Raw genomic sequence first — 23,002 nt, 5'->3', positions numbered from 1 at the left:
CCATTTCTAATTCACTTCGAAGTTCAGTGGTCACACCACACTAGATAAGGTGCACATCTCCGAATCACTGAATGATCCTGGACCTTACCAACTAGACGTGAATGTGGGAAGCCTGTTGCTCGCCCAAAGTGCCTCAGCATTCAGTACTAAGGCATGGGCTGTGGAGGATCTCAGCGATGCAGTGAGGATGCCCCAGCCCCCAAACACACTTGAAAACTTTGGCAGCTTTCAAAGCCTAGCCCTGTGTTTTGCCAGCTACAAAAATTGTGCTTCCTAAGGTCTCTCTTAATTTTTAAGAAAATAGAAATTATTAAAAGACTCCAAAGCCCTTAAATAATTTTTTTAAAGTGAAATAACTGAAAAAAAAATCATTCCTACCTTTTGCCTTTTGATCCAGAGCTATACAATCTCCATAAAAATTAGTGCTTCACCAGGTCTTACCTGGTCAGTAAATGCTGAGGAATCTCAGCAACATGAAGCTCTACAACTAGATGCAATGCAGTAAACAGCCATGAGGAAACATTTTCAGATCTGGAACTTCCTGGCTCCCTGACAAACTAATGTTCCAGATGCTCTTCATTTAAATTAAAAAAAAATACAATGGTAAAACACAGGATTCTGTTGACACTGTGGATAAGTGAAAGAACACACAAATGCTGGAGAAACTCAACGGGTCAAACAGTGCCTTTATGTAGGGAAGGGCTCAAACTCGAAATGTTACCTTTGCTACATAAAGGCACTGTTTGACCTGCTGAGTTTCTCTAGCATTTGTGTGTTCTTCTTTTAAAAAAATCCAAAGGTGTGTGGGGGGGAGGAGGGGGGTCTAAATATGTATAATACTGACTCAACTTCATTGGCACTTTGTTATTCAGGGGCAATCAGAGGATGTGAAGACATTGCATAACATGTATACTGTGCAAGTTCATACTTCTTCAATATGCCTTCTACCTCTGGATGAACTAGCTCCAGAAGAAAAAGAGTGGTTGAACTTACTTCTCCTCCAGGCTTGCTTCCTCTTGCTGCCACCTTGGCCCGCTCATTATCTTTATTTGTGTTAACGTTGCTGCAATAGCAGTTCTTTCACAAGTACAGATGACAAAATTCTGCATAGAGAACTTAGTAGTTAAAAAATGAAATTATCCAAAAGCTTTGTTTTACGAGGAGTTAAATGCCAACTGGGCAGGTGATAAATTAGCCCAAAATACATATGGATTTGCAAAGTGTTGTGAAGTGAAGTTTTACGGATATGTTTTTGACTAAATGACAATGGAGAATTTTGATAACAATACCAATATGTAGTACTAATTTTTAATGATTTAGAAATTGGTTATGTTTTTCATTAGCCTAAAGAGCTAGTCTTAGTCTTAATTATAGTTACAGAATAATATTTCTGTTCTTAAATGGGACTTGAAAAAGAATTTGAGTTTTTCATTTCTGAAAGTTGGTGACAGAGAGGTGATCTTGAAGAAATTAATCAGATAATGACTATTGGGGAAAAGAAAAGGGTAACAGCAATAGACGACTGGAAAATTTTAAGCAAAGATATAAGATCTCAACATTGATGTCATGAAGAATGAAATGGACTCTATATATATTTTTTAATTTTTTAAAATATATATATTTTTTTTAGATATATTGATTGATTGTGGTAAAACTGGGTGCTATTCGAGAATGAGAATCTCTCCTTGGTATCTTGGTTAGAGCAAAACTATTTTAAATGAATGTACTACAATTGCACTGATGCGTGGCATATGAAAATAATAGATAAATGCATGTTAATTTTCAAAAATACTAATCTGTTCTGTAATCTTTTCTAATCTATTTCCTAGGAGAGCCCTAATCCTCTGTGCTGTATTGTACTGTACTTGTTGCCTGGGACTTGCACAAGTGCTGCCTGAAGGTAAGAAGTATTTCATTAATATAAAAACTGCAGGTATTAGAAATTTGAAGTAAAACCAGAAACCTGGGACACGTTTAGCATTTTAGGCAGCTTTTCGGGAGAGGGAAGCAAAGTTAACTTTTCAGATTATTTAGATTTGTATTTGGGGGAAAAAAAGGTGTCATTAATTAATGAAAGGGATGAACATGCAAGGCAAAAGGACATGGCAATAATTCAAGTAAAAACATTGGGTTTAGTAGAGTGAAAATGGAAATAATGGAACATTACTTGAAATTGTAAATTAATTGTCCAGAATTTTTTTGCCGATTCTTGATTGCAAGGCTCCGTAGTATCCAAGGGTGGGAATCTGAGCTGTTTGAAGTTTGGTGTGGGAGCATGGTGGATTAGGGTCTTGTGAGATCAGAGGATTAGTGAGAAGTTAAAGGGTGCAGGGCCTGGATCAAGGAGATCACTGAACGTAGGATATTGGACATTTGGGTGACAGGTCAGATGGTGGGGTGACCAAATGGCGTTCTTGTAATCTCAGTAAATTGATATGTCAGAATGATAAAATGGTAGATGGGATGTAGATTTGATAAATGGTCGGGTTAGGTATGTGTTGGAGTTTGCATGGGAACTTCACCAGTGTCATCGTTAGCCAGGGGGCTGTCAGAATCATGAGAGGAAGAGCATCAAAGGATGGAAGGTTCATATGGAATTCAGCTTTTCTTGAAGTGAACAAGAGACACTTTCAGAAAACTTGCTCTCTTCTTCCCTGTAATGATTCAAGAGGTTTTGTCCACGGAATGATGCAACTTAATATATGTCTGATGCGCGATCAGTTATACAAAGACTGAAGTTACTGGAACTGAAGGTTTTTATTAGCAAGAGATGGACAGTATCCCTTGTGTTGCTGGCTCACACTGACCCGAGCTCGAACTGGGGGCAGGGTTCTGGAATGACAGCCTTTATGGGAATAAAGGGGAAAAGTCACGAGCCGGCCAGTGAGAGGAGGGTCGAACATAAAAGGTTATATCATTTACATATACAATAATGGTTTCAACACAGTGTCTAATTGCAGAAACCATGACAGGCACATAAGTCCATAAGACATTGGATCAGAATTAGGCCATTCAACTCATCAAGTCTGCTCTGTCATTTAGATCATGTTGTTTTCATCTCCTGACTTTTCCCCATAACTTTTAACACCCTTACTACGCAAGAACCTATCAAACACAAGTATATCTCAGTCTTGGATGGTGTGTGACTTGAACGGGAACCTGTAGGTGGTGTTTGTCATGTGTCTGTTGTCCTTCTGTGCTGAGGTTGCAAATTTGAGATTTCCAATCACAGAAACATTATCTTGCCTACGCTGAGAATCTCAGAATTTATCAGGTGATCCAGGTGTTTTTCTAGTGGATGAGCCAGTGGTAATGACGTGGGAAGGTAATTAGATGCTCTCTTGAGATGGTCAATACCCTGGCATTTGCAGTTGCCTTTGCTACATCACATACAACCCTGACATTCTTTTACCCCAGGTGAGGCAAAATTACTATTTATTGATAATGCAAAAAAATACTGTACACATGCAAACAAATAAAGAAATGTAAACAGGTAAAGAAATGTAAACAAACTGTGCAATACAGAGAGAACAAAAAAAGGCAATAAGGTGCAAAAATAAGAGTCCTTAAATGAGTCCCTGATTGAGTTCATCACTGAGGAGTCTGATGGTGGAGGGGTAGCAACTGTTCCTGAACACGGTGGTGTGAGTCTTGCGGCACCTATATCTCTTTCCTGATGGCAGCAGTGAGAACAAAGAGTGTACTGGGTGGTGTGAATTCTTGATGATAAGTGTCAACCATCAAAGATTAAATAGTGCAGATGGTTAAGCCAGGCCAGTATTTCAATTCTCTACAACAATGCTCTGTGCCTACGATGATTAACTCACAGCAGCTATAATCATTGATATTTCAAGACATCATAACTCTTGGGTTTCTTAGTGAAAGCTCAAAGAACAACTATCTTTTGTTTTGTGACATTTGACAACAGATAGTGTCTTCTACCTGATGCATTAAGTGTAGCAGGGTTTCTTGATGTCACACTTGGTCAAATGCAGATATCAAGGTGAATCATTCTCACCTTCTGCTTCCTATCTTTTACTAGAAATCAGTTTTTCAGTCTATATTAGAGCTGCATGGTTCCAGTGAAGTTCAAACTGGCCACTAGTGAGTATGTTATTGGTTTGCATGTTGTCATAAGCATTGATTCATAAACTACTTAGAAGCCTAACAGTGTTAATTTTTGTGTTGTTGTAAGTGCTACAATCTAAAGGAGTTATTTGCAATTTTGGATTATTGGCAGCTTTGTCTGTTAGGTAACAGCTTCCATTTTCCTGTCTTGTTTGTGCACATGGTGAATTTTAAATATAGTCAGACCTTTTCAATGTGTCAGCCAAATCCAACCCATATTAAATATTCCATTTTAAAAATTGTTTCATATCATTATTTAGGGAACTGAAGGTTATGAAGACAGAAGGAACATGCTGAAATTGGAGTAAAAAAATAAACTGGTGGGTGACTCAGCCAGTCACTGATGTAGGGCTTATCTCTTTCCTTTTACAGATGCTATTAAACCTGCTGAATTCTTCCAGCAGTTTATGAAAGTTGTGAAATGACTATTTCAGTTAAACAAGAAGGATTGCAGATGCTGGGATTATAGCACAATACATGAAAGAGCTGGAGAAACTCAGCAGGTCATGTGGCGTCTTTAGGAAGTAAAAGCTAAACAGCATTTCAGACCCGAGTCCTTAGTCAAGATAGGAGCAAAAAGCAGGCAGGTGCCCGAATCAAAATGTAGGGTAGGAGCAGAGAGGAGGGAGGAAGGAAGGGGCACAGGGAGGTGTACAAGATAACAAAGTGGCCAAAAGAGAGAGAGAGAGCGAGAGAGAGAGAGAGAGATGGTGAGCTGGAGGAAGGGAGACAGAAGGCTAGGGAAAGTGAGAGACTCAGTGAAGAGTTTAAAGGAAACCAGTGAAGTCGATGTAAATGCTGTCTGGTGGGAGAGTGCTCAGATGGAATATTAAGTGTAGCCTCAGTTTGGCAGTGCACGAGGCCATGGTGTGTGGAGTTAAAATAGGTGCTCAATGAAACGATCTCTCAGTCTGGATCCAGTTTCTCTGATTAGCGGAAGCCACAATAGGAGCACTGGTTGCAATATATGGCCCCTCCAGATAGACAAGCGAAGAGTTGCTTCATTTCGAAGGACCATTTGGTTTGGCACAAATGCAATATTTCTTGTGGTCACAGGGGTAGGTTCTGAGGGTGTGATTAGTGGGAAGGGATGACTGATGAGGAAGTCCCACTGGGAGTGATCCCTGTGAAATTGGAGAGGGGAGGGCAAAGTGTGTCTGGAGTTGGACCACAATGTATGTGGAGAAAATTGTGAAGGATGATCGATTGGATTCAGAGTGATGGGGTGGTGGGCGAGGACAAGAGATATCAACTCTTTGTTGCATCTTGGGGCAGAAGGGGCCAGGTAATAAAGGGGATGTGGATAAGGACTGAGCTGTTGTCAATAGGGGGCGGAGGCTACATTTTTGGAGGAGATCTTGGATGTTCTGGAATGGAAGACTTCATCCTGGGTGCAGATGTGATGAAGGCAGAGGAAATGAGAGAAAGGAATGAAATCCTTATGGGGACATGGTGTGAAGAGGTGCAGTCAAGGTTATTGTGGGAGTTGGTACATTTGTAGATGTCTGGAGCGAGTTTGTCTCCTGAGATGGAGACAGAAAGATTCAGAAAAGGGAGTTTTTCCAGAGATTGACCACGTGAACTTGAGGTTAGGGTGAAAGTTATCAGCACAGTGGACAACTTTGTGCATGAGGCAGCACCAAAATAGTCACTGCTCTAGCAGAGGAAGAGTCGAGGAGCTTACCTGTATTGTAGCCTGTATTGATTCACATAACCAACAAAAAGGCAGGCATAAGGTGGATCCATGAGTGTACCCATGGCTACCCCTTTGATATAGAAAAAGTGGGATAAGCAAAGGAAAAGTTACTGGGGGTGAGAACATGTTCTGCCAGCTGGAGGAAGGTGGTGGTGGAGGGAGACTGATTGAATCTGTTATTGAGAAAGAAACAAAGGACTTAGAGACCTTCAGTATATGGGTTGGAGGTGTATAAGGATTGGACATCCATGATGAAAATAAGATAGTCAAGTCCAGGGAACTAGATGTTGTTGAAGTGATGTAGGTACGAAGGGACTGGATCAGCGGGGATGAAATGGAGTCAAGATAAGATGATACCAGTTCAGTGGGGCAGGACCACGTGGAAACAATGGGTCTATTGGACCAATTGAGTTTGTGGAGATAGAACCAGCCAGTACAGGGTTTTAGAAGCAATAAGGTTAGAGGCTGAAGGAGGGAGATGACCAGAAGAGATGAGGTCAGAGATGGTGCGTGAGACAGTACTTGGGGTACTATATTCAGTAAAGTATGTTGGCAATCACAACCTTGCGTGAAAATAGCTCAGGGCTAGTTTGACCTTTGTTAAAAGTTGCTCAGGGAATAGATTGGCTCCAAAAACATCTGTAAAGCAGCCACTAAATGCCGTCTATAAAAGCATGAGTCTACAGCTACACATTTCTTGCTAGGATGTAAACTGGCATCAATTATGGGATCAAATTTTCCTTTGTTTTATTTCTCCTTTTATTGTCGGAAATATTTACAATTTTCCACCATTACATTTCAGTACTAATGACCCATTAGAAAAAAAATCTGTTGTGGTGGAATGAAAACAGGGAAAACAAACCTCAAAAACAGAAATTATTGATTTGCAAATGTAACAATGCATGCTACTGTATCATGGCAACAACTGATTAATTTATATCCTCATTTAAACATTCTTTGCGCATCAAGGAATTATCTTTTACAATTAGGCCATTCTTCCATCAGTACGTTCAACTGGGCATCTTCCCCAACTTCTTTGGCATGTTTTCAACCTTTGAGCGCAATGCATTGTTCCACTCCTTGCAACTCACCTTTAGTTGTTCATCAATTTTACTACGTTTTATGAGGACTGAGAAATCTGGTTGGCCATTTAGATTAGGTTAGTAACTGCATTCTGGGAGCAGCGTGTTTTGCACTGTTCTGCACCTTGAACCAGATGACACTGTTTCTTTGGGTTGTACTGCTACTATCGGATTACCTGTACAAATAAACTTGAGATGGAGAAGGAAGGGGGTGGGCACTAGAGGAAAGGAAACAGGGATAGGAAAAGAGAGAGGGAGATGGGAGAGGCCTATAGGAAATTGGAGAAATCGATGTAAATTCCTTCTGGTTGAAGAGTACGTGAGGCCAAGGACAGACATGTCAATATCGGAATTGTAGTGAAATAAAAATGATTGGCCATTGGGAAGTCCCTGTTTTTGCAGAGGGCATAGTGAAGATGCTAAACAAAACAGATTGTGTCCAGCCTTTCCAATGTAGAGGAGGCCATAATGAGAACACCAACTGTAATAGATAATCCCTGCAGGTTCTCTCCTTCCCAGATCTTTTAATTCAGGGACCCGCTTGTTCATACCTTGACGTAGGGCTCGGGCCCACAACAGGGCTATATCCCTTTGCTTCCCATAGACCCTGCATAACCTGCTGAGTTTATCCAGCAATTTGTGTATTGCACTACAATCACAGCATCTGCAGACTTACCTGATTATCAGGAACTACAGAGATGGTAATTGAAAAGCTACTTATTAATATTAAATGTAGTTTATCTTGGGCATAGCAAATAACTTTCAAGAAACTGTAGATGTTGGAATCTAAAGTTAAGTTCAATCTTCTGGATGAACTTAGGTTATCAAGCAGCATCTGTGAGATAAAAAGAATAGTCAGTGTTTTGATCCAGAGCCCTTGTCAAGGTATGTGGATATCACAACCAGAGATCAGGGTGAAATTGCAAATTGGAAACCGACACCACCAGAGATCAAGATGAATGTGCAAACTGTACACAGACAGCTCTAGAGGTCAGGATTGAATTTTGTTTGCTGGAAAGATGAGACTGTACTTGCTGCACCAATATTCCCGTGAGATGGTACAGTATAAAGCCTGGTCATCTAAATCTAGATCTGCTTACAATTTTCATTCACAGAAATGACTGTAGGGAACTGTACATAGAAATAGTAGGAAGTGAAAAGGACCTATGAACTATGGGGGTTGTGCTGTAACAATTAGTTCATAATTTTGTCTTTGGTCTTGATTGATATATAAATTAAATTTCATAACTCTTAACTTTAATGATCAAGAACACTTTGCGGTGATCAGAAAAAAGAGAGATAATAATTTGAGATAACATTCATCTACTCCAATGGTTCTCAACCTCTTTCTTTCCACTCATATAAAATTGTCTTTGGCCCATTTCCTTTGGAGTTGTGAAACCGTGTGCATAACAAGTTAATTAGGTATGATTAATACAGTGGTTTTCAAACTGTTTCTTTCCACTCGCGTACCACCTTAAGCAATCCCTTACTTATCACAGAGCACCTATGGCATAGGGAATACTTAAGTTGGTATGTGAGTGAAAAGGAAAAGGTTGAGAACCATTGATCTTCTCTCATCCTGGCCTCAACAGCCAACAGGACTGAACTTCTGTCATGAGTTCTCACTCTGGCTTCGCCAGCAAACAGGACAGAGTGTTCATCGCGAGCTCTAACTATGGCCCTGATGGCCTACAGGACCAAGCCTCTGTTACAAACTCTCTGGCTCCTCTCTTATTTCTCCCCCCCCCAACTTCTCCAACCCTCCCCTTTCTCCTTTGGATACTTCCTCCTGATCCACCCTATCCTCCTTCCCACAACACTCTCCATTCCATTGACCCCAGGTCTTTACAATCTCCACCAACCATCCCCTCTCCGAGAAAGAACACTGTATTTAGTTGAGGCCTCACCTTCATTCCTCATTGCTAACAACTCAACGAGTCTTCCAACATCATGATGCCGAACTCTTCTTCTGTTAGCTTCATCTCCATGCCTACAACCAGAATTTCCACTTCCACTGTAGATCTATTCTCCTACCTTAAACCCTCTTCTTCCTCCTGTACAACTCATTCCGGCCTTCTGCCTGCTCTGGAGCTCCATATTTCCAATTGCTATCGAGACATAAACCGTCCTAACTTCACAATTTTCCTCACTCATTCCTATCTCATCCCCTTGGAACACTTTGCTTTCCACTTTATACTAATCCCAAACCCACCCTCACCAGAGTAAGGTGGTACTGTTGTGTTCTGGCACACTGCCCTCTGTCTGGTAGAAGCCAGGCAACACAGGCACCTCCTCTTTCTTAAAACTTCAACAGGACCTCTCTAAAACTCATCAAACCACTGTCTCATGCACAATCTCTGAACTCATCACTTCTGCTCATCTCCCTCCCACAGTTTCCAGCCTCATTGTTTCCCAACCCCACACTGTCAGGTTCTACCTCCTTCCCAAGATCCACAAACCCAATTGTACAGACAGATCCATTGTGTTTGCATGCTCCTTCCCCACTGAACTGCTATCCACTTACCTCGATTCCATTTTGTTCTCTGGCCCAGTCCTTCCCCACCTATATCTGTGATATTTCACATGCCCCCCCCCCCCCATCACTTCAACAGCTTCATATTCCATGAACACTAATGCCTCATCTTAACCATGGACATCCAATCACTATACACTTCCATCCCCCCATACCAAAAGTCTCAAAGTCCTTTGTTTTTATCTTGACAACAGATCCGACTAGTCCCCCTCCACCACCAGCACTCTCCTCCATCTGGCAGAACTTGTTCTCACCCTCAATAATTTCTCTTTTGACTCATCCCACTTTCTCCAAATCAAAGGGGTAACCACTGGTACTCGTATAGGCCCCAGCTATGCCTGCCTTTTTCTTGGCCATGTGGAGCAATCCATGACGTACGCAACACAAGCAAGGCTCCTCTGCTACGGCAACAACAACTTTGATGCTATAAATCTAGGATTAAATGGGAGAACTATTTAATTTGTGATATTAATCAGGCTGATTGGGAGATGATGTGTTTTGATGGTGTGACTAAATTGCTTAATGTAAGATATAGTATGGTTAATTATAATTTTTTGCATCTGTTGTATCTAACCCCTGAGAAATTGAAAAAATATGGATTTAGTAATTCAGAATTGTGTTTTAGATGTGGATTATGTGCAGGAACATTTTTACATTCAGTTTGACTTTGTGAGAAGGTTCAATCATTTTGGCATAAAATTAGGGAATTTGTTTAAGATCCAATTTTTGTTAGACCCCCAAAAACTTTTGTTGGGTTGTACTACCCCATTTATTGATTTGGGGTTAGATAAGTTTCAGACAGCATTTCTTTGTTTAGCATTGGCTGTAGCACGTACATGTGTTGCGATTTCATGGAAAGACGAGGTTGAAGTAAATGTAACTCGTTGGCATAATGAGTTGAGGTCCTGTATTTATTTGGAGAAAATAACATACAACTTGTATGATAAGTATGACTTTTTTGTTAAGGTGTGGTTGCCTTATTTAAAATGTATGAGTTTAGTAATATCTTAAATTGTTGTTTGTGTTTCTTTTATTTTCTTAATGCTTCCCTTGGGGAGTTTGATGAGGGTGGGTGGAGGTGGGGGGGGGTGGTGGGTTAGTTGTAGCCTTCATTTTTATATTATGGACTTTGTAAAAAATATTTCTTTTGAAAATATTACATAAAGTTTTTTTTTAAAATTCCTTTGGTCCATCTCTAGAAACACTCTCCCTTTCCTCAATTTCTCTGTCTCCATCTCCGGAGACAAACTCTCAATGGACATTGAGTTTCACCAACTCCTGCAGCTACCTCTACATGGTCTGTCCCCTGTAAGGATTCAATTCCTTTCTCTGAATTTCTTCGTTTCCATTGTATCTGGTCCCAGGACAAGGTCTTCCATGTCAGATCATCTGATATGTCTTTCTTCTTCAAAATGCGTAGCTTCCCCTCTACAAACCTCAACATGAGTTGCATGCTGCATATCCCCCATTACCCAAACATTTGTCCAGACCCCTTCCAACCCCATGTGGAATAAGGACAGAATTCCCTGTGCTCACCTACCACCTCACCAGCCACTGCATCCAAAATATCATACTGCGACATTTCTGCTACCTATTAAATGATTCCACCACTGGACATATGTCCTCCTCTCCACCTTCTCCTGGAATCACTCCCTCCACGACTCTCTTGTCCACTCCTCCTTTCTCACCAATCACCCCTTGGCACTTAACCTGTGACCAGAGAGGGTGCTGCACTTGTGCCCACATTTCCTCCCTCACCATCATTTGAGGCCCCAAACAGTCCTTCCAAGTGAAGCAGCACCTACCTCATACTGGACAAAGACTGGGATATCACTTCATTGAGAACCTCAGCTCTCTGTTGCAATAGTGGTGATTTCCCAGTGGCCACCCCATTTTCAATATGTCTGTCCATGGTCTCATGCACTGCCAGACTGAGACTACCTGCAAAATGGAGGAATAACACCTTGTATTCTGTCTGGGCACCCTCCAACCATATGGTATTAATATTGACTTATTTGGTTTCCGTTAAATCCCCCATCTGTCCATTTATTTCCTCACCTCTAGATCTGTCTCTCTCTTTCCCCTTTCCTCTCTGTGTCCTTTCTCCTAGCTCTGCTCTATTAAAGCCAAACCCCCTTCCTTTGATCAATTCTCACCTTTCTCCTCCTAACCGTATCCTTTTTTCTGTTGGTATGTGCTCCTCCTTACTTTCTCTACCTCTAGACATCCTTTTAATTCAGACTCCTGCCTGCTTTTGTACTCCTATCTTGAAGAAGGGCTCAAGGATAAAGCGTCTGTTGTATCTCTACTTCCTATGAATGCTGAGACCAGCTAACTTCCTCCAGCTCTTCTGTGTTTTTACTACAATCACAGCGTCTGCAGACTTGCGTGTTAAACAGAAAGAAGCATCAAAAAAATTGAAAGCTGAAGCTCGGTTGAACATTTTGAGAGGGTTTTTCTCAACCGATAATAAATGCACAAAATTTAAATTTAGACATACAGCACGGTAACAGGCCACTTCAGCCCACGATTCTCAGCTGCCCAATTTACACCCAATTAGCCTACAACCCCCGGTACGTTTTCAACAGTAAGAGTAAACCAGACCTCCCGGGGAAAACCAATGCAGACACAGGGAGAGCGTACAAACTCCTTGCAGTCAGCATGGGATTTGAACCCCAGTCCTGATCACTGGTGCTGTAAAGGCATTGCACTAACCGCAATGTCAACCGTGCCGCCAACATTCAATATTTTTGTAAATATTTTTAGACAAATTAATGTAAACATGATATTGTTTATTTGAGTTGGTAGATCATTTTTATCTTGTAGAAGATTAACAGTACAGATCCAAAAGTCATTTAACCTTCTTCCATCTGTTCAAAATCTTGGATTCACAAGCTACTCTGATTCCAATGGAGAAGTTTCATGTTTTGTCTACTGTTAAAACTGTCTCCAAGAAATTTGATTGCAATGTTCATGCCAAATGCTTTTCTTCTCAATTTGAATATTATCTCACCGAGTTTTAATTTGCAAAATGTGATTATCTTTAGGGAGACTTTCTGAACTTCTCCCAATCTTGGAAAGTGTATTGAAATCACACAATGATCTCTATGCTAACTGCACCCTGGAACATCAGATTTTGTAACAGAAAAAAATAGTTTCAGATTGACATCATACAAAAGCAAATAAGAATTTCAAGAATTAGGCAGACAAATTAGTTTGAATACACAGAAGCTAAGATGAGAAATTATTCCCAAGTAAAATGTGTACATTGCACCATGGCATAGACTTCTAAGGCCAATTGTATAATTTATTCTGTTCAGAGTTTTATAATGGTGGAAGATTATGACCTGGAAATTCCATTGCACAGCTCTGGAAAAAAAATTGTGAAGGTAATTAAAAATGTGACTAAAAGGTACTGTAGTCGAGCAATAGCGCAATATTGTGCATATCTCGAGTGTTTTGGATATTTAAGCCAAGATGTTGCAGTAGGATTTTCTTTCTCCTTGCATATTGTTTCTGTTGCAAAAGTCCCTAAATGGTATTAATATAAAATTCAAAATGTATCTTGAGTGTGATTTTTTTTTTTTTTCTTTTCAACATCACTAATCTAAAATCAACAGTTCTGATAAGGATCAAAACTACAACAGACCACAAGTCAACCTTGTAAGTCAAAGACCACTCTCTTCTGCACTGACTAAACATCTTCTATGCACGGTTTGACGAGAAGAACCGGCTGGCGCTAAAGAAAGCTCTATGTCCCCCTGATGAACAGGCCTCCTGTATAGCCGCAGCCAAAGGTGAGGAGAATCCTATCCAAGGTGAACCCACTCAAGGCAGTTGGGCCAGACAACATTCCTGGTTGTACTGAAGGACTGCACAGACCAATTAACGCAGGTCCTTATGGACAACTTTAACATGTCATTGCAGCAGTTCATTGTCCCTGCAGGTCACCATTATCCACCATCATCCCAGTACCTAAAAGGTGACAGTGACAGGCCTCAATGACTACTGCCCAGTGGCACTGACTACCATTATGAAGTGCTTCAAGCATCTGGTTATAGAACACATCAAGACACACCTCCCAGAGATACTGGACCCATTTCAATTCCCCTACAGATGCAACTATTCCAATGATAATGCTCTAGCCTTGTCCTTCCACTCTGTTGTGACCCAGCTGGAGAATGATGCTTCAAATGCTGACTTCAGCATTTAATATGATCATTCCCCAGAGGGTGGTGTAGAAACTGTCCCTGCTGGGCTCAACACCTCTCTCTGTATCTATATTCTGGACTTCCTAATAGAAAGACCACAGTCTGTTTGGGTTAGCAGCAGAACGTTGAGCACATTTCCTTTGCATCAACATAATTACGTTTAGGGGGGTGGTGGCGATGGGAAGCAATCTGCGTTCACTGTTTTCACGGAAGCATTTCCTTTGGAGGGAAAAGCAACCATGTTGATACAGGTAGATCCTGAGGTATGCATTCTGATCATCGTAACTTTGAAGTATTGCAAGTTGGAACATTGAAAGTCGGGGTCTATCTATTTATTTGACAACATTTATCTATTTTTAAGTACGAATATTAGTACTAAATGCGTATTGTTTGTTAGTATATATGTTAAGTATGTGTGTATGTTTGCATGTTTTGCACCAAAGATCAGAATTGTTGTTTTGTTGGGTTTTACTTGTACAATTGAATGATAATAAACTTGAGCTTGGAGACTGACCAATTTGGACTAAACCTACTTCCCCAAATCTGTTTATTTTTAAAGGCCCCTGGTCTTATTGCATTTTTATCTTACCTGTGACTTTATTATTTCAAATGTAGGCTCTGCTGTTGACAGTAGAAGACTGCATAAGATAATAAGGCATAGGAATGAAAACAGGCTATTCAGCCCATTCAGTGTCCCCATCAGTCAATCATGAGCTGATCCATTTTCTCACATAGCCCACTACCTGGCCTTATCCCCAAAACTTTTGCTATCAAGAACCTATCAATCTCTGCCTTAATACACTTTGTATCACTCTCAACTTCAGAGTCAGTATAATCTTTGGCTGCTGCCACGATTATCTGACTGTACCTTATAGCTTGTGGCTTGCTGTTGCATTGGGGAAGTCACCCAAATCCATAATCAAGCAGAAAATACATTAGTCCATTGGAGTGGGCACAAAGGATACTTTGTGTAAGGGAATTTATTAGTACTATAGACTTTTCCAAATGGGAAGCATTTATAGCCTGCACCTTGAAAGAGTTTACCTGCCTTCCTTCTGCCAGGTGTACTTGCCTGCTATCCAAGAGTGGGAGAGAAGTATTTGAATGAGAAGAGAGGGGAAGGTGGAAAGTGATGTGAGTGAAGAGAGAAGGAGGACATCAATACATAAGAAATGGGAGCAGGAGTAGGCCATCTGGCCCGTCGAGCTTGCTCTGCCATTCAATAAGATCATGGCTGATCTGATCATTGACTCAACTCCACCTACTTGCATTTTCCCCCATTTCCCTTAATTCCTTTTTCATGTAAAAAATCTAACTGAAACTTAAATATGTTTAATGAAGTATCATCAGCTGCTTCCCTGGGTAGAGAATTCCACAGATTCACTACTCTCTGGGACAAAGTTTTTCCTCATCTCCATCTTAAACCTACTGTCCCAAATCTTGAGGCTGTGTCCCCTAGTTCTGGTCTCACCTACCAGTAAAAACAATTTGCCTGCCTCTATCTTTTCTATTGTTTTCATAATTTTATGTGTTTCTATGTTCTGACCATCGGTTGAGGATGGAGATCTTGTCGCTGAGGAGGACTTTGCCGTCTGAGCTGCGCAGCGGGCTTTGGACTTGGGGTGAGGGGCCGTACACAGCCTTTAGAGCCTCGTAAAAACCCCTGAAGTCGCCAATATCTGGGCTGAGCTGGGTTCGTTTGGCGAGGCTAATCCACCACTCATTTTGGATCTCCCGGAGTTTGCGCTGAAGATGGCTGCATGCGCAACGGAAGACTCGATTCTTCTCTGGCCAGGACGGCTTTGCAAGGTGAGCCTGGTGGGCAGCTCGCTTCTTTGCCAGCAGCTCCTGGATTTCCTGGTTGTTTTCGTCGAACCAGTCCTTGTTTTTCCTGGAGGAGAAGCCCAGTACCTCTTCAGTGGATTGCAGTATGGCAGTCTTCAGCTGATCCCAGAGGGTTTCGGGGATGAGTCCGTGATGCAGATTGCATCCTCGAGCTTTGCTTTGAGGTTTGCCTGGAAGTTTCCTCTCACTTCGTCTGACTGCAAGTTTCCAACATTGAACCTCTTTCAACCGATGGTCAGATCACTTCCAATCTCTTTTCAGTGCCAACCGGTCAGTCCAAGAATCCGCCCTGCTCCAGCTCCCTCAACAGCCCTTAAGGCTAGAGCTGGATGAGGTCCTCATCCGGGAAGAGACATATAAGGCAATTGAACAACTGAAAAGTGGCAAAGCAGCAGGTATGGATGGAATCCCCCCAGAGGTCTGGAAGGCTGGCGGCAAAACTCTGCATGCCAAACTGCATGAGTTTTTCAAGCTCTGCTGGGACCAAGGAAAGCTGCCTCAGGCCCTTCGTGATGCCATCATCATCACCCTGTACAAAAACAAAGGCGAGAAATCAGACTGCTCAAACTACAGGGGAATCACGCTGCTCTCCATTGCAGGCAAAATCATCGCTAGGATTCTCCTAAATAGAATAATACCTAGTGTCGCCAAGAATGTTCTCCCAGAATCACAGTGCGGCTTTCGCGCAAACAGAGGAACTACTGACATGGTCTTTGCCCTCAGACAGCTCCAAGAAAAGTGCAGAGAATAAAACAAAGGACTCTACATCACCTTTGTTGACCTCACCAAAGCCTTCGACACCGTGAGCAGGAAAGGGCTTTGGCAAATACTAGAGCGCCTCGGATTCCCCCCAAAGTTCCTCAACGTGGTTATCCAACTGCACGAAAACCAACAAGGTCGGGACAGATACAGCAATGAGCTCTCTGAACCCTTCTCCATTAATAATATGTTTCTATAAGATCTCCTCTCATTCTTCTGAATTTGAGTGAGTATAATTCCAGGCAATTTAGTCTCTCCTCGTAGGTCAACCCTCTCATCTCCTGGATCAACCTGATGAATCTCCTCTAGACTTTCTCCAAGGTCAGCATATCTTTCCTCAAGTATGGAGACCAGAACTGTGCACAGTACTCCAGGTCTGGCCTCACCAGTACCTTGTATAGTTGCAGCATGACCTCCCTGCTCTTGAATTCAATTCCTCTAGTGATGAAGGCCAACATTCCTTTTGCTTTCTTAATAACCTGTTGTACCTGCAACCCAACTTTTTGCGACTCAAGCACAAGCCCTCTCAAGTCCTTCTGTACAATAGCATGCTACAGTCTTTCACCATTTAAATAATAATCTGCTCTTCAATTTTTACTACCAAGGTGGATGACCTCGCATTTACTAACATTGTACTCCATTGCCAGACCTTAGCCCACTTACCTAACTTAATTATATCCTTCTGGAATATGCCTTACACTGCCTTTGGTTATAGATCACTGGTTTGTTCAGTTCGCTTTGAGTATCACACTGTGCCCACTCTAACCATCTCTTCATGAGCAGCTGTGAGATCAATTTGGTCATGAATGCCAAGGCTGACACGGCATGGCATTTCACAGGAAAATGTGACAAGAAATTTCTGGGAACTTGGAATTAAAAATTGAGGTGCCTCTGAACATTTTAATAATAGTGTTAGACTGACACATAACTAAAAAGTAGAAAATTTAAAAAAAAATTTATGTGATTGTATCTTCTCCAAATAACTTTTACATCCACATTTTAATGTTTTAAAATCCATGTTTGATGTATGAGTTCAGTCCACTCTACTCTTGATACTTTTTCAGTAATGACTTGTGCGATGACATAACAAACAGGTTTAATTGTCCTTCATACTGTCCTTCAGTATGCTCATTTTAACCTGAGGAATCCATTCTCATTATTTTAGGTATTCGATAGATATGATGTGGCCAGCATGCTTCAAATCAGTTGAATAGGGCAATATTCCTAAATGGATGTTGTTCCCAGTAATGTAAAGACATTTTGTTTTTGAAAAAGAGGGGTTCAGAAGTCAGAAATATTTAATCGAGTGATTCCATGAGCAGAGCAAGTTGGTACTTCTGCAGGACGGTGATGGTACTTTGAAGATGCCACGTAATGTTCAAAAATACATTCAATGAGAGTAATGTAAACATTTGTTACTAATTCTAATTTCAGTTCTTTCTTCAATGTTTAGTTTTGGTTAATCATGAACTAAGATCGTGTACAGTTACGATTGTTGCAATTGCAACATTATGGGAACATAGTGCCCTGTTTAATGAATTGAAAATCTAGAGATCTGGAGGTGCAATCCAGAGATTTGAGTTCAAATTCTCCACAGCATCTAAGGGGTTTAAATTTGGTCAATTAAAGTAATCTTAGAATTTAAACAGCATCTTTAACTCTGAAAACTTGCATAAAATGAAGAGTTAAATATCAAACCAACTCTTAAATCTAATTTAAGAATTCCAACTTTATTTAAAGCTGAATTTGTAGTTGGATAATGTGTATGAGGGATTTCCTCAGAAGATATTGCACCAGACACTGCCAAAGGCTGACACCTGACAGATGTATTTGAAACAGATTCTGTTCAGAGTGCTTTTCATTATTTTCTTCATTGAAGCCAGAAAGTTACAAAGTACAGGATTGCATAAAAAATTGATTCAAATAAAATAATTCTAAATTTGGTGATGCAATGACCTATAAAAATTTTTAAAAACCATTTATATTGTTATGTAATAACTTGGAAAGCAACCAAAGAGGTCTGGTTCCTTACTAGGTGACAGGTCTTGGTGCAGCCTTGTTCATTTTATTTTTTACTGTGCATATAATATTAGTGATAATATTTTTCTCAATTTCTTGTTGGGTATAAACTAATATCAATAATATTTGCTTAACTTGGTGAAAACTACACTTAATTGATTTTTTTTCTTGAATTATGATAATTATATTCATACAGAGATAGTAAAATATACAAATATTTCCATATTGCAGACAAAATGGGTTCATAAGGCCCTAAATTCACAATTTACCAGTCCAAATCTGATACCACGTTCCAAGTTAATGAAAATGCTCATTGCAGTGTTCATGTGATGCAAATTTTCTTCACAGCATGTTCAGAAAAAGAGGAGTCAGAAGTAATTATAGATAAGTAAACCGTGACAAACTATTTCAACCTTTCGAGAGTCATAGATTCTGAGACATCATCAATGCTCAAGGTTAATTTACGAAAATTATTTGTCTGATTTTTTTTAAAACGTGAAAGCGTATGTGAAATTGAGTGAAGCATGAAAGAATGCAGATGCTGTGATTGTAGTTAAAAACACAAAAATGCTGGAGAAACTCAGCATCCATAGGAGGTAAAGATAGATAACCTTTCAGGCCTGAGCCCTTCTTCAAGGCAATCCTGTCCAACCTAATGGCACCCATATTTTTTTACTGGAGCTCCATTTCTTTGCAAACATACAGTCTCTCAGGAAAAGTATAGTTCTGATTTCATGAATTGATCAATTAGGATGACATTGAGAATTGATACAATGATGGGTCTACTGTCATTCCAGGCTTTCAAAAGTTTACCATTAAAATCAAGGGGCATATACATTGCAAGTTGAAGAAGCTGAAGCAAACTGAGGCAAAGGTGCCAATCAGTATTCAGTACTGATTGTGGGTTTCTCACCAACTCGTGAGTTAGGATTTGTTTGGGAAAACTTCATTTGATCAGTTATTTTGTCTAACCTCGAATAAAGTCAGAAAATACTGTAAGCATCTACAGGCCAAGAAGTATTTGAAAAGAGAAATAGAGTTAAGATTTCAGATTGAAGACTCTTCATCAAATTGGTAAACTGATAAAGATTAGTTTTTAGTGACAGAGAGAGTAGGGAAGGAATGAATAGGATAGAGAATTAACTATGGTAGGATGGGATCAGGTTTCATATGGCAATAAGCTGAGTATGAAGCTTATTAAGTATTGTTAATTATGAAGATATGTTTGGTGGAAAGTAAACAAATAAAAGGATAATTAAAAGCTGTGAAATATCCATCAGAGTCCAGTTTAGGAATTACATTATAATTTTCAATGTTTTATATAAGGTGGGTCACAATTTTTGTGCCATAGATTGGAGTACAGAGGAAGATCAAGATGACCAACAGCCCTTTATTCGCAGATTTCCACCTGGACCACAGAGGTGGAACTGGCATTAAACAACATGTTTGGAATAGGGGTTACAATCAAAGACAGTTGTTGTCTCAGGAGCTAAAGATAATGGGTCAGGTGGTAGTAAATACCAGCAATCTCCTGAATGAAGAGCTATTTCCAGTTGGGCATAGTGGCCACACATTAGTTGTAGCTGTCTAAGTCACTGCAGTCCTGAATCTTTCTTCCTTTATTTATTTCAATAGGTCCTCAAATACATATTTTAAGTAACGGATAATTACTATCCCTGGCAATCAGTCTATGTCAACTTAAACAACTTCGTAACTGATGCCAGACATTTTGGCTTTTCCAAGGGAAGAAGGTGCCATCAATAACAAAGACACTAATCCAGGCTTCATAAAACCAGAGAAATGTTGGGTCACAAAAGAAGATCATTTGACCATCATGGGTGTAGAGCATTTCTACCAGCTCCATGGTTTTGTTGCAATTTCAATTCCAGCAAGTGTTTAACAGTGAAAGGATGCTTACGTAGGTAAGCACCAGGTTCTTGTATAGCTGCTATGATTTAAACACTGCAGCTGTCTAAACTCTGTAATCCTTTGGGAACTGAAAGTTTAATTGTTAGATGCAAGGCAACAAAGGTACACATTCTATGTGTAGACTTTGGCATCATCAGAAATCAGTCTATTAGAAGCTTGGCTGGATTACAAAAAGTATTATCACTTCAATTCAAATAGGTTAGAAATAAAATAAATGTTTTAAGATACAGAGAAGCAAAGATATGGAGAGAACAGTGTCGTGGACCCTGGACAGCTTTATTTTCAGACCAGGAACAGGACTGAATATGCAGCAGAAAAGAGAGGAGCGCGCACTGTGGGAAGTGCTAAAGCAGCACACTAAGAAAGTGAACAGCTTTAGGAGAATTGACAGCTGCCAGCAATGTGAGAGCCCAGCACTGAAGCCGGTGGGCTCATGGTGTTGTCAACCCCTCTCTACCAATCAGGAGAGCTGAAGGCACATGCTGAGGCAGTTGAAGAGCCCAGTGCGCTGAGTTTGAACAGTCAGTCAGATGACAGTTAGTCAAATGTCAGTTGGACACGTGTGTGGGTGCTCACCCGGCAGCTTCAGCAGGCAGGAGGCTAAGATGCTTCATTCACAGGTCCCAGCACTGCTGTGAAGAACTGTCTGTCAGTATGCTCACCTAGCAGCTTCTGTTATAAGAAGGGAGACTGAGCTGCTTTGTCTGTGGATGCCAGTGCAGTTGTCCTGACAGCAGTTTGTGACACTCTGATTCCCAGAGTGTGTGTGTACGACCTGTGCTTCTCCAGTCCCCGTTCAAGAAGAGGACTTCGCGTGAGAGAAGTCACTTGACCACCCAAGACAGGGTTTTAGAGGAGAGGTCTCGTGAGACAGAAGGTCACTTGGCAACCCTAAAAAGTACTTTGGAGATGCAGACCTAGTGTTAGTGACTAGGAAATTAAAGGTGGTCATTACCACATTAGAAAACTCATGAAAGTCTTTCGTATTCCTGAGCCAAGGTCATAAGTTTGCAGTGATAATAGTCATCTCTCTCCACATCCAACTAAAAGACCTGCGCGCAACTAAACTAAGAAATCAACGCCAGGAGACCAAATTCTGTGGACTGTTCATTTGACTGACTGACTGACTCGGTGCTTGGTTTTGGGTGTTTTATTTTGGGGCATTTTGGGCTTGGACTGTAATGGTCTGGGCTTTTTTCCACATATATGTTATGAATATCTACTGTTAGTATATGGTTGCCATAAAGAGCTTATGTTTGGGTGTTAAGTTTATGGAGTTAATTCTATTTTGACAATTGTTAATAAATTTTGAGTTAAACTTAACCCATCTGTTTATGCATCTCTCAATTGCTGCTGGTGAGGCAGAACTACAGACATTCCCTTTAATGTCTTTAATGGAATCCCTTTCCATCACAGACATTTCCATTTGTCTCCCCATCTGATCCATTTCTCTGCAACCTAAAACATTTTAAATTTCTAACTTTTGCAAGTTATGATTAATTTTTAACATTTCAGTTCGTTTGCACGAGGCAAATTGTATTAAAATCATTTTCAATTTTTAATATCATTTAAGTATATTAAACTGCACTTAGCCCCTAATGATCTAAAACATTTTAAAAGACACAAGCTGTCAGTAGATCATCAGTGAAATCGGGAGACAGGGCTTTGTGTTTCGTGCAGCTCCTGCTGGTGAACTGCCTTGTTATGGCGGCAGCTGTGAGGCCTCAGTGATGAGAGCTGTGACCTAACAAAAGCTATGTACAGTATAGGGGGCCATATTCAAGGTATCCTGAATCAAGCATGATCCAGACCATTATGCCATTTTTTTCACTCTAATTAATTCATCATGTTAAATGCATGTTACTGTTTATATTAAAATGGGGTGGGAGGAATTGCAAGTAGAATTCTTTTGTAGGCTATTATAAAAAAATCAGTGTACATTTAGACTTGTACTCATGGCAATTGCATGAAGCACTTTTATTTTTAATAATCCTTTTCATGATTTACAACCATGAGCTAAATTTTCCTTTCTTTCAGGATTCTTCACTCCCACCAATCAATCCAAGACAGTATTACTCAATTCTCAGTACATAGTGAATATGAACTTCATAAACTTTAGATGTAAATAAAGTAAGATTATTGGAGAAACACAAAAGTTGCAGATGCTCAAATATTGAGCAGACAAAAAAAAATTGCTGGAGGAACTCAGCAAGTCACGGAGCATCCATGGGTAGAAAAGGTCAGTCCATATTTGAAATCAAAATCCTTTATCAAGTCTCCCATTCAACATTTTGAATCAAAACCATTTTGACTCCATTACCTCTTTCTCATCATACTATTTTTGCTGATAATTATTTCTTGGTTTTGCATTTTTCCAGCTAGAATGCCCATAACCTTGTCAACTCTTTCAGGTCAATCCATACCACAACATCATGTCCTGCTTCCTTTTGTCCCATTAACTGCCATTTCTGAACACCCAAGCTACTTTGTGTTTCTTTCTCAAGTACCTCCCTCAACTATCTTATCAGCCAAGGCTGGGAAGGATGATACATTTGGCTTTTGTGCATTAGGCTTGAATTAAGACTGATCTGTCAGAGCTCACACTTCTGAATGGCAAGTGATTTCACATGCAAACAGAATGAGGTCCAGACAAATAACATTGCACATGAATGGGTCCTGCCTAATGATATATAGGTTGCAAGCATCTAAAGAACCACATGGCAAAATGAGTCACTAACATCTGTTGAAGAGGAGGGAAAAAGCTTGAATATATTTGGTAAATATCCTGGTTGTTTGT

The 23,002-nt window shown here is 40.3% G+C and overlaps 1 protein-coding gene across 4 annotated transcripts in view; it reads left to right on the top strand.

The window, feature by feature from the left end:
* The window catches only part of col27a1b (collagen, type XXVII, alpha 1b), a 474,822-nt gene that overhangs the window by 20,078 nt on the left and 431,742 nt on the right, over nt 1-23,002 (top strand). For all 4 annotated transcript variants that reach the window (XM_069885118.1, XM_069885099.1, XM_069885131.1 and 1 more), the window contains exon 2: nt 1,830-1,900. In XM_069885118.1, the coding sequence (XP_069741219.1) occupies nt 1,830-1,900 (71 nt within the window). The remainder of the gene's footprint in view (nt 1-1,829; nt 1,901-23,002) is intronic.

Source organism: Narcine bancroftii, chromosome 1, assembly GCF_036971445.1.
Source record: "Narcine bancroftii isolate sNarBan1 chromosome 1, sNarBan1.hap1, whole genome shotgun sequence".
Lineage (NCBI taxonomy): Eukaryota > Metazoa > Chordata > Chondrichthyes > Torpediniformes > Narcinidae > Narcine > Narcine bancroftii.
Note: the sequence above shows the minus strand (reverse complement) of the source record. Positions and strands in the feature narration are given on the sequence as shown.